The sequence below is a fragment of the Apodemus sylvaticus genome, chromosome 7 (genome assembly GCF_947179515.1).
Source record: "Apodemus sylvaticus chromosome 7, mApoSyl1.1, whole genome shotgun sequence".
NCBI classification, from domain to species: domain Eukaryota; kingdom Metazoa; phylum Chordata; class Mammalia; order Rodentia; family Muridae; genus Apodemus; species Apodemus sylvaticus.
Genome location: NC_067478.1, coordinates 84,463,717 through 84,479,587, shown reverse-complemented (window position 1 = coordinate 84,479,587; position 15,871 = coordinate 84,463,717). Strand labels below are relative to the sequence as shown.

Genomic DNA, 15,871 nt, shown 5'->3' with positions numbered 1-15,871 from the left:
TTTACTTTATCCAGAGCTGTGTACACGGTGCACTACCACTACATCTTCAGCCTTTGGTTTTGCTGTTCTGCTTTGCTTTTTTTGAGAGTTCTCCTTATATAGTTGAGATTGGCCTGTAACTTTCCATTCTCTTGCCTCTGTTTCCTGAATGCTCAGATAACCTATATGTACCACAATGTCAGGGCTGCATGACTTACTGAAAGCCTATTATCACATTAGATGCTCCCTGGTTAAAAGAAACATAGTTGGGTCTGGAGAGATGGCTCAGTGGTTAAGAACACTAGCTACCTTTCCAGACCACCAGGGTTCCATTCCCAGTATCCACATGGTAGTTCATAACTCTCTGTAACTCCACTTATAAGTTTCAATAACCCTCTTCTGGGTTTTACAGGCACTAGCCATGCACATGATATAGACATACATGCAGTCAAAAAATCCATATGCGTAACATAAATTTTAAAAAGAAAAAATATTTACATTTTGCTCAGAAGCAGCCTAATTAATACATATAAGACAAAAAATAAGGTTTTGTAATATAAGGCATTATATGCTTAGAAACCCAAGAGAGTGGACAGAGGAGAAAAGATTACCTCTAACTGATAAAAGAAATAACACTTGATTAATTCAGGGATTGAATACATAAATATAAAACAGCCGGGTATGGTAAGACATGCTTTTAATCCCAGCACTCAGGAGGCAGAGACTGGTGGATCACTTGTCAGTTTGGAGCCAGTCTGGTCTACATAGTGAGCTCTACAACAGCCAGGGTTATATAGAGACCCTGAACCAAAACAAACAACAAAAAGCCAGCAGGATAAAAATATCTCAAGTAGGAAAACTCTGAGACTCTATTTTAGTCATTTCATTAACCAGATATAAGCAAATAAGATTCCCGAAGCAGGATCAAAGTTCCCTATATTGAATGTAGATAAACCACAAAACACCTAGGGCATAAGTCACAAGGTCCATATGCAGCCTCCAGTCACTAACATAGTTGGAAAGATCATATCTGAACAAGGTAAATTTATCCTGTGCAAAATTAATACTTATCTTCTTAAATGCCTCAACATAGTAATGCTTCGCTTCATATTCACATTCAATGAAGTTTAGCAACTACTGAAATGGAGAGTATATTAAAAGGTAAATTCTCCTACCACAATTTTCATTAGGGTCTCACTACATAGCCCTGGCTGACATGAAACTCATGTGTGGACCAGGTGAACTCATGGAGATCTGCCTACTGGAATTACAGAGATGCTACCATGCCTAACAACAGTTCAGCAGTTAAGGTTCTTGCAGAGAACCTGGGTTTGATCGCTAGCACTCACATAGAAGTACACAACCATGTGTAACTCCAAATGCCCTTTTCTGCCCTCCTCAGGTACCAGGCATGTATGCAATGCACATGCCTTTAATCCCAGCACGTGGGAGGCAGATCTCTCTGAGGCTAGTTCAAGGCCAGCCTGGTCTACAGAGTGAGTTCCAGGATTACACAGAGAGATCCTGCTTTTAAAAAAAAAATTTTTTTTTTTAAATTTTATATTCTTTGAAGAAAACTGAGGTTCAGATCCCAGCACCCACCTAGCAGACAGCTCACCACCATTTCTAGCTCATTTGAAGTTACTCCAATCCTCTCTCCTGGCTTCTGCAAGCACCAGGCACACATGTCATGGTACATATACATACACCCAGGCAAAACACTAATACACAGAAAATAAACCAATCTTTAAAAAAAAAAAAGTTTGCCTTGCTCTACTAAAGAAACAAATGTTATTAAAAAAGAGGGCAGGGCAGGCTGGGAAAATGGCTAGCTCTCTATAAGCATGAGGACCTGGATCTGAATCCTATCACCTACATAAAAAGTCAGACACGCAGCCATGGCTGCAAATGCCTATAACCTCAGTACTGGAGGTCAGAGACAGGCAAATCCTGAGAGCTCCCTGGCCAGCCAGCATAGCTCAAACAGCAAGCTTCTGGTTCAGTATAGCAGAGAGCAAGGGAAGATACCCGAACCTACACCACACACCCACACCCCAACATATACACAATCTGTAAGTTTCACTATCCTATAAGTCTACAGACTTTATGAGTTTAAGCATTTGAAAACTTTTTAGTAGAGCTCAGTAGGTAAAGGTATTTGCCATCACAGTAAGTCTATTTATTATCTTCTTCTTTTTTTTTTTTTTACTATCTTCTTAATTAAGAACAATGTTCTGTAGATTAGCAAATTTTAGAAATGGGTGGTATCACAGGACTAATTGTCAAGTTTATTCAAACATAAGGTTAGTTTAAAAAAAATGCCTGGCAAATATTAAGAAAATTAAGCTTATAGAAAACTAAAGAAAAAGGACAAAACAGAAGATGCATTTCAGCATGCACGGTCAAGTCTGTCAGGAAGCTGAGACAAGATGATGGTGAGTTCCAGGCTAGCCTGGACTATATAGTAATCTTCTGGTTCAAGAAAAGGAGATGATATTTTCTCTTGGATATTTTGCACTGACAATTCAGTAAAACCAAAGAAAATTTATTTCTCAAAACAATGTTTATGGACCTGTAACTTATTCTGAAATATATGTTTTAAATGATAGAAAGGAATGGATGAATGATTAGGTGTATGATAAAATAATTATAGTGAAACAAACTAGTTGGTAGTTACAGGCCTGTTCCTTATAGGGTTCTTTGAAATTTTCTAAATGTTGGAAAATCTTGTATTAAAATGTTGAGGAAAAACTACTAGAAATTTTGATGCAACTTTAAGATCAAAATTTCACCCCAGTTGACATAATTCTATGGTACAGTGAACGTTCTGTAATTAAATAGAGCCCAAAAACATACAGAAGTAATACCAAGCAGGTCTTTGACTTGACAGAGTAGAATATACTGAGATAACTGCTCTCCACAACACAGGAGTCTGCGTATATCTGGATCATGCTAAGTGTCTAATTCAGAAATATAGGACACAGCTATATGAATATGTATTCACATCAAAAGGACAAGCAAGCTGGGCGGTGGTGGCGCACGCCTGTAATTCCAGCACTCTGGGAGGCAGAGCCAGGTGGATCTCTGAGTTCCAGGCCAGCCTGGTCTACAGAGTGAGTTCCAGGACAGCCAGGACTACAGAGAGAAACCCTGTCTCCAAAAAACCAAATCCAAAAAAAAAACCAAAAAACTATACGCATATATGCACACATGCATATGTATATACACATGTACATGTGCGTACACAAAAGTATACCATATATGCATGCACACATGTGTATGTATATACACATTACTACAGAACACCTAGAGCTTTACTGTTTCTCAATTATCTTTCACTTTATTTTGAGACAGGGTTTCTCTGTGCAGCCCTGGCTGTCTCGGAATTCAATCTGTAGACCAAGGTGGCCTTGAACTCAAATATCTGCCTGCCTCTGCTACCCTAGTGCTGGGATGAAAGGCATGCACCACCATGTCTGACACATTCCTCCATTAGCAACAAATTCAAAATATGAAAAGTTCCAAGAACATTTTAACAAACTAGATTTTGGTAAAGATTATCTGGATTTTTGTTTCCATAAGACTTTATAAGTTAATTATTACAATTACACACTCTAAGGCCCGGCATGGTGGCGCACGCCTGTAATCCCAGCACTTGGGAGACTGAGGCAGGCGGATTTCTGACGTTCGAGACCAGCCTGGTCTACAGAGTGAGTTCCAGGACAGCCAGGGCTACACAGAGAAACCCTGTCTCAAAAAAACACCAAAAAAAAAAAAAAAAAAAAAAAAAAAAAAAACAATTTACACACTCTAACAAACTATGAACACTCTCTAAAACATAAAAGTAGTGCGTACACTTTTAAAAGTATACACACATATGCACACATGGGAAGTGATGGGAAGGCAGAGGTTAGCCTGGTCAATATAGTGAGTTTCAGGGCAGCCAGGTCAACATAGTGAGAAACCTTTTCTCTAAAAACTAAAAAACTGGGGGCTGAAGATATAGCTCAGCAGTTAAGAGTACTTCTTGTTCTTGCATAGGGCCTAGGTTGGAATCCCTGCATCACAAGGAGGTTAAGCCCAGTTCCAGGGGATCCAATACCATCTTCAGGTGTTGCACAGACAACTTCGTATACATAAAATAAAAACATCTTAAAATATAAAAGAAAAAACACTTACAAACACAATAATGACGATAACAAAAATCAACCCGTGGAATTGGGGCTCAAGGTTGGTATATGAGGTTTTGAAAATTTTATGTCTTTTTCCTTTTTTTTTTTTTTTTTTTTTTTTTTTTGAGACAGGGTTTCTCTGAGTAGCCCTGGCTGTCCTGGAACTCACAAAGTAGACCAGGCTGGCCTCGAACTCAGAAATCCATCTGCAGGAAATTTTATGTCTAATATCAAATTTTGAGAGGCAAACCTACTTGATGTAATTTATACATCTGAGGCTGGAAAAGAAACTTTCTGTGGTTTAATGACCAAATATGAATTTCTCCTCTAGCCAAGTTCTTCTCAAAAGAGTTGTTAGAACTTCATAGGACAAGTACCAAGAGTCATGTTACTTAGGTAGCTCCCAAACCACCTAAAAAATCCTTCAAAAGGTAAGTTATTTGATCGTTGGAAAACGGAGAATCTCTTCTTTTTCACGAATGTTCAGATTTCAGTAGCTAAAGAAGGATCTGGTGGAGCCAATTCTGCTTTCTCCTATCCTCACCTACAGTCATTTCTCCTATCTTGGTTAACAGATTGTACAGAAAGAATAAGGCTCCGATGGCACCTAATGAGTCCCCAAGCACAGCCCACCTCTCCTACTCCACACAACAGCTGTGATTACAATAAGCCATACTCATGTCACTCCACCTAAACAGTAGGTTCCTGTGTTGTCACTCCGTTGCTCTATGCTCTATATACACACTGCACCAGCCTCGCTGCCAAAGACACACGTACGCGCTACCCTAGTAGTGCAGGGTAGCGACGGGGACACCGGGGTCCTACAAACCGGCGTCCGAAGTCACTATTTCCGTACTGCCTCTACTTCCCCCTTTCAATTAAGAAAACAAAACAAAAAATTAAAAAGCTTTGAGACGACGTGGTGACAAGAGGACGAGAAGCGGCGGACAGGCCCAGTCTTGCGGACCCGGAGCTCGCAAGGAACCGGCGGGACGTGAGGACGGAAGGCCCACGCGACAACCACCAGCCCGGGTGGGTCGGAGTGGCGGGCGGACGTGGCGGCGCTGCCGGCGGAGGCCGGGTGGGCGCGGCAGCTCGCTCGCGTACTCCGGGAGGCCGTGCCAAAGCCCGGGCCGACGGCAGGGCTCCGGGCGCGGCTACTGCGGTCCCGGCCCAGCCGGCGAGGACGTGGCGAGCGAACCCGGCTCGGCGCTTACCATGGTGAGGCCGCAGGTGAGGCGCGCCGCGCTCTGGCTCTGCAGGGGCTCGGGCTGCCGCCCAGAGAAGCGGAGCTCTGGCCGCTCCGGACCTGCTGCCCCTGACAGGAGCCTCCGCCGCTTCGCCTCTTGCCAAGATGGCGGCCCCAAGCCACGTCTCCAACCGGAAACGGCGCGGGTCAAAGGGCGGGGGGCGGGGCCGAAGGCAGCTTCTGGGTGGCAGTAGACTCGGTCCTCCGTTAGCCCGGGACTTGCAAAGAGTTTGAGTACAACTGTGGAGCGTCATCCCTCTGTCCTTTCTTTCTCTTCACCTGCGTTTATTTGGTGCATCTTCTTAAAGTTCATAAAACCACTCAATGGAATATATAAAATAATCTGTGAGCATGAGGAACTAGTATCCAGAATACGTAACGTCTAGAACTCCCGGAATAAAGCCGGTGTGGTGTCCCATCACCTGTAATCCCAAGTAAGTAGAAAGCTGAGGAGGAAGATCAAAAATTGTCCAGTCAGGCACACACCTTTCATCTTACACCTTTCAACTCGGGAGCCAGAGGCAGGCCGATCTCTGTAAATCTGAAGCCAGCCTGGTCTACAAAGAAAGTCTGGGAGAGTCAGAGCTACACAGAAACCCTGTCTTGACAAACAAAGCACTAAGAGTAAAAAACTTTAAAGAAAAGAGTAATAAAATACTGACACATACTACAACATGGGTTAACCTTGAAAACGGGTGAAAAGAACCAGATGCAATATCCAAACCAGGGATATCTGTGAAAATAGAAAGCATATAAGTGACTTATTGGAGTTCCAGAAGTCGAAGAAGTAACATCTAGTGCATGAAAAGCTTATATTTGGAATGTAAATGTCATGGAATACCAGAGGTAGATATCCTAAAAACCACTGAACTGTGTGTTTTATCTTAAATATATAATTATTTTATTTTAAAATCCTGTGTGTGTTCAGGTATGCGACTGTGAATGCAGGTGCTGCCTGATATGGGTGCTGGGAATCAAACTGGGGGTTCTCTGACAAAAGCAACAGATAATCTTGACTGCTGAGACACCTCTTCAGTACTGAACTGTATACTTCAAAGAAGGGTTGCTTTTTGTTTTGTTTTGTTTGTTTGTTTGTTTGTTTAAGGGTCCTGAGAGATAGCTCTGCAGTTAAAATCCTATGTTGCTCTTGCAGAACACCAATCTTGCAGGTTTGGTTTTCCCCTGACTCAAAAAAAGAGAAAAGAAAATGTATGTTCACAAGTATCCTTGGTAAGGAGAGCCTTAGAGGCCGTATAACGTAAGTTAAAACAAACCAGAACTGGGCAGTGGTGGCTCATACCTTTAATCCCAGCACTTGGGAGGCAGAGGCAGGCAGATTTCTGAGTTTGAGGCCAGCCTGGTCTACAGAGTGAGTTCCAGGACAGCCAGGGCTATACAGAGAAACCCTGTCTTGAAAAGCCAAAACAAACAAACAACCCCAGGAATTAGAGTGGCCTTCGCCACTCCTTTTTATTGCTTAAGGCCTGAGTTAAGTCACTGCACCTCTCTAAGCCTCAGTTATTACTCTTTAAACTGTGGTAACACATACTTTATACATTTATGAAGTTAATATAAAATAGATTAGACTGTATAAGCTAATTGTTCCACCACAGCAATTGCTCAACAATTTATGCTTCTTATTATGGACATAGCATTACAAAAATAAGACAAAAAATAGCAGTTCTACTAAAAACATATTTTTGAGACAGTTTTACTTCTAGTCTGGCCTAGAACTTACTATGTAGATGAGGCTGGCCTGGAACTCACAGATATCTGCCTCCCTTTGCATCCTTAGGGTTATGATTAGAGGCAATTCCATTTTTAACTTGAAGCAGCAAAAGAGGTGTGTGCTAGTTAATAGTCCCAAAATGGAATCAACCTGTGTCTACCAACTAACAAGTAGATAAAGAAAACACGATATGCATCCCAGCAAAGCATTGAGGTGATTCATCTATAACAGCTCAAATGAAACTGGAGAATATTCTGCGCACTAAAAAAGAAAAAAAAAAAAGGTTTCCCCAGAGAGGATTATTCTGTGTAATCCTGGCTATCTTGGAACTTGCTCTATAAACCAGGCAGGCTTTGAACCTAGAAATCTACATGCCTCTGTCTCCAGGTGCTTTTTCCCCATGAGGTGGGGGGAAGTCAAACAAAAGCCAGCTACGGTGACACGCACTTTTGATCTCAGTTCTTGGGAAGTAGAGGCAGGAGACTCAAGAGTTTAAAGTCGGGGCTGAAGAGATAGACTCAGCAATTTTCAAGGACCTTCTGCTGTTCCAGACAATTAAGATTCAATTCTAGTACATACATGGCAGCTCGCATCCATCTATAATTCCAATTCCAAGAGATCTGACACCTTCTTCTTGACTCTGAGGGTACCAGGCTTGTAGATGGTACATAAACATACATGCAGGTAAAATACCCATACATACAAAAGTAAATAAATCTCTTTTTAAAAGATTTTTTATGCATGGAAGCAAACTATCATTGTCTTCAAACATGCCAGAAGAAGGCATCAGATCGCATTACAGATGGTTGTGAGCCACCATGTGGTGGCTGGGAATTGAACTTAGGTCCTCTGGAAGAAAAGTCTTTTTTTTAAGAATTAGGAAAACACTCACTAACAGAAAATAAAAATTAAAATTAAAAAAAAAATAAAGAAGAAAGAATGGGCGGAGAGATGGCTCAGTGATTAAGAGCATTGGCTGATCTTCCAGAGAACATAGGTTCAATTTCCAACATCCAGCTCACAACTGTCTCTAACTTCTGTTCCAGGGACTCTGTCAGTCTCATGTAGACATATATGCAAGTAAGACACCAATGGACATAAAATAAAAATAAAATTTTAAAAAGGAAGTAATATGTTCTGGTCTTCTGTTGCATAGAAAAGTTGACTATTAAGAACATAATATAGTTTAGTATATATTTATAAAAAGAAATCTAGAAATAAGAACCCTGATTTTCCCCCCACAAAATAATGAGAACTGTTGGCGGTACTTGAGAGGCAAAAGCAGGATACTGTGAGGCTGAGGCCAAGTGCATGTGCAGGCCACGCAAACATTAAGGTTTTTTCCTTAAAGGTTTGAGGATCTAGAAATGCTAGGATTTGAATATTTTGCAATGTACACATGTATAGAAACAACATTAAATGCCCCATAGATATGTGTAATTTTTAGGTATTGATTTTATTTTTTAAAAGAAGTATGTCTTAGTCTCTTTTTTTTCTGAGTTGGGAATGCAGGTCTGAACACTATAGTTGAGTGCTCTGCTGCCTGTACATCCACAGGCCAGAAGAGGGCGCCAGATCCCCGTTAGAGATGGTTGTGAACCACTATGTGGATGCTGGGAATTGAACTCAGGACCTCCGGAAGAATAGACAGTACTCTTTCTTTTCTCTTCTTTTTTCTTTTATTATTTTTGGGGGCTGGAGGGTGGGGCTCCAGATAAGGTTTCTCTGAGTATAACCATGGTTTTCCTAGAACTGGCTTTGTAGATGAGACTGGCCTAGAACTCAGAGATCCATCTGCCTCTCCCTCCTCAGTGCTGGGACTAAAGGGCTGTGTCACCATGCCTGTCTGCGCTGTGTTTCTTTTTAAGGCAGCTTTTGCGGTGAATTCCTATGATTCTTTTTTTTTTTTTTTGGATTTGGTTTTTTCGAGACAGGGTTTCTCTGTGTATCCCTGGCTGTCCTGAAACTCACTCTGTAGACTAGGCTGGCCTCGAACTCAGAAATCAGCCTGTCTGTGCCTCCCAGAGTGCTGGAATTACAGGCATGCGCCACCACCACCTGGCTGTGAATTCCTATGATTCTTGTACGTTTCTCTAATCAACCTTGATTTCCAAAATTAATTACATCGGTAGTGTTATTTATTCATTACATTTTCCTTAATCACTTATTCCTTGATTTGTTCAATGAGCGTTCTGTTATTCTGTATTTCATCGGTATTCTATCCAGGGCCCTGTGCATGCCATATAAGTGCTCCACCCCAGAGGTACAGCTCCTCACCCAGTGCGAGCTTCATGTTCTTGCTTTATTATTTTAAAAACTATTTTATATGTATGGGTGTCTGGCCTGCATGTATGCATGTGTCTGTGCCTTTGGAGGCCAAAAGAGGGCATTTCGATCTCCCTGGGTCTGGAGTTACTGAGGGTTGTGAACTGAGGGTGTGTGTGCTGGGACTAGAACCTGGGTCCTCTGGAAGAGCAACCAGTGCTTTCAACCACTGAGCCATCACAAAATTTGATTTAAAAAAAATAAAAATAAAAACACCTTATTTCATGAAGGAAAGTGTGTGTGTGTGTGTGTGTGTGTGTGTGTGCAGTTCAGAGGACAACTTTAAGGAGTCAGTTCTCTTCACTTTTACTTGGATTCTGATGTTTGAATTGTGTTGGTCAGGTTGTCCTGTGCCTTCTGGTAGCAAGTGACTTTACCTGCCAAGCCAACCCATCAGCCCTTACGGTGATCTTCTTTAATCCAGAGGTCCAGAGGCTGTGTCTAATTTTACTATTTTACTTTTTGAGAAAGAGGGTCTCATGTAACCAAGACTGTTTTTTTTTTTTTAAAGATTTATTATTTATTTATTTTATGTATGTGAGTACATTGTTGCTGTTTTCAGACACACCAGAAGAGGGCATCCAATCCCATTACAGATGGTTGTGAGCCACCATGTGGTTGCCGGGATTTGAACTCAGGACCTCTGGAAGAGCAGTCAGTGCTCTTAACCGCTGAGCCATCTCTCCAGCCCCCACCAAGACTGGTTTTGACTCTCCTTTTTCTACCCTTTCAAGCGTTGGGATTACAGACCTGCATACCATGCATGGCTTCCAGTGAGGATTTTCAAAGGACTATTTATGCAATCTACTGGTACTAGAAAAATTTTTTAACAGACTCCATAAAGATGCCCTCTGACCTGCACACACACACAGGTGGCATATGTGCTTTCCTACATGAAATAATGTGTTTTTATTTTTTATCAGTTTTTATTGTTTTGAAACTGGACCTCAATAGCCCAGGCTGGCCTCAAATTTACCAAGTTGCTGACTGAGGCTGATCTTGAACTTCTAATCCTCCTGCCGCCACCTCCAAAGCACTAGGATTACAGTTATGCACTAACTTGCCCGGCTCATAGTTTTCTATGAGGGTAAAAACACAGGACACAGTTAAATTCTAATCTCAGATGAAGGAAGAAAAAGTATGCTCATGTGACATAGGATACCGTGAGGAAAAGGGCTATCGTACCATAGAGATGCTATAAAAGGGCTTTTAAACATGCTTGGACTTTTCCTTGAAGCGTGTCTAAATTGTAGTTTAGGCCTATCTAGGAGAAACTGTGGTCCAAAGGAGCCTTGTCTTTGAGATGACAATTTCCAGTGGAAAAAAGAAACCCACTAGCCTGGCCTTCCACCTTTGGCCACTAGATGTCACAACCGACTCAGTTGCGGAAACCATAGATAAGCAGGCGGCTTGGCCTCCTAGTGAGCTGGGATAAAGTGCGCCGGGCCGCTCTATCCCAGCGCCGCGACTCGGCTTCCGTCACCACCGGCCGAAGCCGGGCGGGGGGCGGGGTGTCGGCGTGTCGGCGCCCCACGTCTCGCGATCACTCCCTCAGGCTCTCGCTTTGTTTTATTTACTTATCTTTTTGCCTAACGACTGACGACAGGCGGCTTGTTGCACTCAGGGATCCTTGAAGTGGCCTGGCCTGAGAGTGAGACCCCAGTCCTAGGCTGGGGTTCTTTCCAAATAGAGGAAACGGATCCAGAGGGGCTACAGGTAATTGGTGCTCCCGCAAGCGCACTCCCGACCTCCGTTCTTTGCTCTGCGCCCCGCCAACTGCCCTGGATCCTCGACTCCCCGAGAACCCAGTGGGATCCTGTCTTCAAACGGGTGGATGTAGAGGTGATGCTTTGAGGATTAGTGGATGAGGACGAGACTAGAATTTACCTTCTCTCAGGACCATCCTTCCCCTTCTCGGGTCAGAGGCTGAACTCTGTCTCTACTCTAGAATTTCAGTAGCCGGGACCCATCCCTATACCTTCCATCCCCTGACAGAAGCCGAATACCTGTGCGAAAACTGGCCAAACCTGAGCCGGCCGCAATCAGCCTATGCATGCTTGCTTCCCTTGACTGCATCTTCTGTATAGCTTTTGGGTTGCCGCTAGAAAAGCTTGGATACCGTTTTCCTCTGCCGTTCTCTCGGCACTCAGCCAGTGCTGGCTAAGAGTTGAAGTTGATTATCTGCTTGGTCTTGGGTCAGGAAACTTTCCTTTGGGGAAAGCTTGGTTGGGGGTGAATGCATCTCTGCGCGGAGTGCTGGCTGTATATCCCATGGTAGGAGCTATGAAATCGTATCTCCTTTTGCTTAGACCAAAATTGTTGAGAACCAGACATACGATGAGCGTCTAGAGATTAACGACTCAGAAGAGGTTGCCAGTATTAGCACCCCTACCCCAGGACATCAAGGTAAGAGAAGATGAGAGGGAGGCGGTTTTCAAAACAGTGGTGCAGATAGGATTCAGGCTGTATTCAGCAAGCTCTTAGGTTATAGCAGCAAGTGTTGACCTCCTGCATTAATTTGCTGCTAATTTTGCTTTCTCACTAGTTGAGGGAGAAATCAGTTCATCAGATTTTAGGATCTTCTTTATCCCCTGCCATTGTTAACGTCATGTGACTTCTCTGTATAGATTCTAGCACAAGTTCACTGTGTTTTGTTGGTTTTTTTGTTTTGTTTTTTTTTGTTGTTGTTTTGTTTTTTGGGTTTTGGTTTTTTCAAGACAGGGTTTCTCTGTGTAGCCCTGGCTGTCCTGGAACTCACTCTGTAGACCAGGCTGGCCTCAAACTCAGAAATTCACCTGCCTCTGCCTCCTAGAGTGCTGGGATTACAGGCGTGCGCCGCCACTGCCACCACCACCACCACCGCGCGCGTGTGTTTTTTTTGTTGTTGTTGTTTGTTTGTTTTTAATGTTTATGTGTATGGATGTTATTTGTATACATCTCTCTGTGAAGCACCTGCTTGCCTGGTGCCCTCAGAGTCCAGAAGAGAATGTCAGATCTCCTTTAACTGGAGTTGCAAATGGTTAGAGCTGCCATGTGGGTGCTGGGAATTGAACCGTAGGTCCTCTGGAAGAGCATCCAGTACTCTTAATCTCTGAGCCATTGCTCCAGCCTGGATCACTGTGCTTCTGTTTCTAACAATTCGTTAAGATGCTTCATAACTTGCCCTTAACTTGCCCCTCCCCGCAACCGTAATTGCAGCAGAGTTTTATCAGAACACCTGACACCATTCATTTATTCAACTTTTGTTGTTGTTGTTGTTGGTTTTTTTTTTTTTTTTTTTTTTTTTTGGTTTTTTGAGACAGGGTTTCTCTGTATAGCCCTGGCTGTCCAGGAACTCACTCTGTAGACCAGGCTAGCCTTGAACTCAGAAATCAAATCTGCCTGCCTCTGCCTGCCTATTGCTGAGAATAAAGGTGTATGCCAGTGCTCTCAGCTCACCTAACATTTTTAAATGTTTGCTACGTGCCATGCTGGCACTGGGCAGTACAATGACAAACAAAAGACACATCTCTGCCATCCTGACACTCGTAATCTTCGAAGAAAAATGGCCGGTGCAGAACAGTCATTATGAAAAATGTCATGTGTGCAGAGATGGTGGCAAATGGTTTACTGCTATGAAACATAATGGTGGTGGGTGGGGATCGATTTGTGGCCAGGAAAGACCAGTGCATGGGGAGAGGGGAGTGTGTTACGGTCTGATCAGAAGGGAGGCCACAGGCTTCAAGCAGAGTGCAGAGCTCCAGAGGCTGTTGCTGTCACGTGTGGGAGGACACAGGTGAAAGTGGGTGGTGAGTGGAAGTACTGTCGCAGTGGCTGGGTCGCGATGGTAATGGTTTGGACTGTGGCATGAATAGAGGCATGGCACAGATACAACATAGACGGCTGTTTCACGATCATCAAGGCTTGCTCATGCGTTAGATTTGAGTCTTGAGTTGGGGATCACACTTTTGTTTGCTGTGGTAAAATATACACACAGAATGCTATTCTAGCCACTTCAAGTGTAAAGTTAAATGGCTTTGAGTACATTTATATTTTGTGATAACTGTCACCACTGCCTTAGTTATTTCTCTATTGCTGTGATAAGACACCATAGCCAAGGCAACTTATAGAAGAAAGTTTATTTGGGGCTTAGAGTTTTAGGGGATTAGAGTCCACGATGGCTGAGAAAAATCATGGCAGCAGGAACAGCTGAGAGTTTATATCTTTAGACCCAACCATGAGGCTTAGAGAGCTAACTGGGAAGGGCATGGGATCTGGAACCTCAAAGCCTGTCTCCAGTACTATATCTCCTCTGACAAGACTGCACTTTCCTAAGCAGCTCTACAGCTACTGACCAAACATGCAAACATAGGAGCTTCCGGGGCTGTTCTCATTCAAAATACTACTAGAACTTCCTCATCTTTAGGCAGTAACTACTGCTAGGCTTGGTGGTACATGACTTTAATCCCAGCACTTGGGAGGCAGAATCAAGTGGATCTCTATGAGTTTGAGGCCAACCTGATCTACATAGTGAGTTCCATGACAGCCAAGGCTACATTGTGAGACCCTGCCTCAGAAACAGACAAAAAAACAAAAGATTTCCTGATTCCTTCCTTCCAGTCCCTGCTAACCACTGCTTTGCCCCAATGAATTTGCCTATTAGCGGCATTTCCTAGGTTTGTATATGCTTGGCTCAGGGAGTGGAACTATTTGAAGGTGTGGTCTTGTTGGAGAAGGTGTGGCCTTTTGGAGTAGGTGTGTCACTATGGGCGTGGCTTAAGACCCTATTTCTAGCTGCCTGGAAGTCAGTATTATCTTAGCAGCCTTCAGGTGAAGATGTAGAACTCTCAGCTCCTCCTGCATCATGCCTGCCTGGATGCTGCAGTATCCTGCCTTGATGATAATAGAGTGAACCTCTGAATCTATAAGCCAGCCCCAATTAAATGTTGTCATTTATAAGACTTGCCATGGTCTGTTCACAGCAGTAAAACCCTAACAGAGACACTAGGTAAAATCATAATGTCCTTTTGTGGCTGGCTCATGTCACATATACATGTTTCAAGGTGTGCTTATGCTATAGCATGTATCACACTTTTTTCAATTTTATGGCTGAATAATAATAGTCTATTATATGGATACACAGTGTTTTTAAGTCTCTAATGGACACTGGTGGTATTTTTGCCCGATTATGAACAGTACTGCTGTGTCTGGTGGTATACAATGTCTGTCTGAGTTCTCATTTTGGTACTTTTGAATACATACTTTATTTGCCAAAATTACAGAATGTTTCATGCTCTCCATGTCATCCTTGCACAGGCTGTGTTAACCTCTGCATCATTCCAGGTTTCCTGTCTGTGCTGTGGAAGCGAGCATGCTGAGTAATACTGAGCCGCTAGGTTATTTTACTCCACCATGTTAGGATTTTGTTTGTTTATATGAAAATAGGATTTTATTCTGTGGAGCCTAGGCTAACCTGGAACTCACCATGTAGCTCAGGCTGGCCTTGGATTTGAGGTACTCTGGCCTCAGTTTCCTGAGTGCTGTAAGCTCCCATGTCCAGGGACTTAGCAAAGTCACACTCTTGTCAGCTCTGGACTTGGTTTCAGACGGGCAGTTTAATAAGTCAAAAAATGTTTAGTTTGCATCTAATGTTTCCATGCTGGTCAGTCTTACATCCGGTTATACTTTCGATTTCAGAATGTTATTATTCCTACAGATTGTCTTCCTGCTCTTATGCCCTGATTCAAATTCAGATTCACAGCTAGCTGCTATTTGCCAGGCTCTAAGTCACTCAGCCCTGTCACTGACCCCATTTAGAGGAGGAAATGCTGATGCTCAGGGAGGGTAAGTCACCTGGTGCAGGTGACAGTTGCCCTCAAGCCCTCTCCCATTAGCCCAGCAACTGTTGCTTCTCTGTGCACACACGTCAGTTCCATCTGTCGACACAGTTGCAGCTAGTCGGTCAGTGCAGCTTCTCATCCAGAGCTACGCAGAGGAGTGCTTATACAACGTCTCGAACTGACACAGCTATGGCTAGAATTCAGTCTCCTAGCTCTCCCCTCGTGTTTTTATTTTATTTTATTTTATTTTATTTTATTTTAGAGACAGGGTCTTACCATGTAGCCCTTGTCTTGAGTTCACAGGTCCATCTGCCTCTGCCTCCCTAATGCTACAACTAAAATATGCTTGCTGTGTGTGTGTGTAGATATAGTAAAAGCCATCTGTAACCTTGTGTTTTTCCACCCATCCACTTTGTTCCCAGAAATAACAACTCTGAGATTTATATATAAATAAATGCTTAGGCCAATAGCTTTGGCTCCATTCCCGACTAATTCATATCTTAGTTACCCGTTTATTTTATTCTAAGTCATGCCCCATGGTTGGTTACTGGGTCCTTAGTTTCATACAACTGCCTTTTGTTTCTGGGGTAAAATCTTC

The 15,871-nt window shown here is 43.0% G+C and overlaps 2 protein-coding genes across 5 annotated transcripts in view; one reads left to right on the top strand and one right to left on the bottom strand.

Moving 5' to 3' along the window:
* The window catches only part of Arcn1 (archain 1), a 27,093-nt gene extending 21,525 nt beyond the window's left edge, over nt 1-5,568 (bottom strand). Inside the window, exon 1 of the mRNA XM_052188501.1 lies at nt 5,369-5,568. Within this exon, the coding sequence (XP_052044461.1) occupies nt 5,369-5,371 (3 nt within the window). The 5' untranslated portion in view covers nt 5,372-5,568. The remainder of the gene's footprint in view (nt 1-5,368) is intronic.
* Ift46 (intraflagellar transport 46) overlaps nt 5,084-15,871 on the top strand; it is a 22,832-nt gene continuing 12,044 nt past the window's right edge. Inside the window, exons 1-2 of one of the 4 annotated variants that reach the window (XM_052188503.1) lie at nt 5,084-5,183; nt 11,764-11,860. The gene's annotated coding sequence lies outside the window, so the exon portion shown is untranslated. Of the gene's footprint in view, nt 5,184-10,931; nt 11,171-11,763; nt 11,861-15,871 lie in introns of those variants that run through there. The other 3 variants (XM_052188504.1, XM_052188502.1, XM_052188505.1) reach the window with 3 other exon arrangements.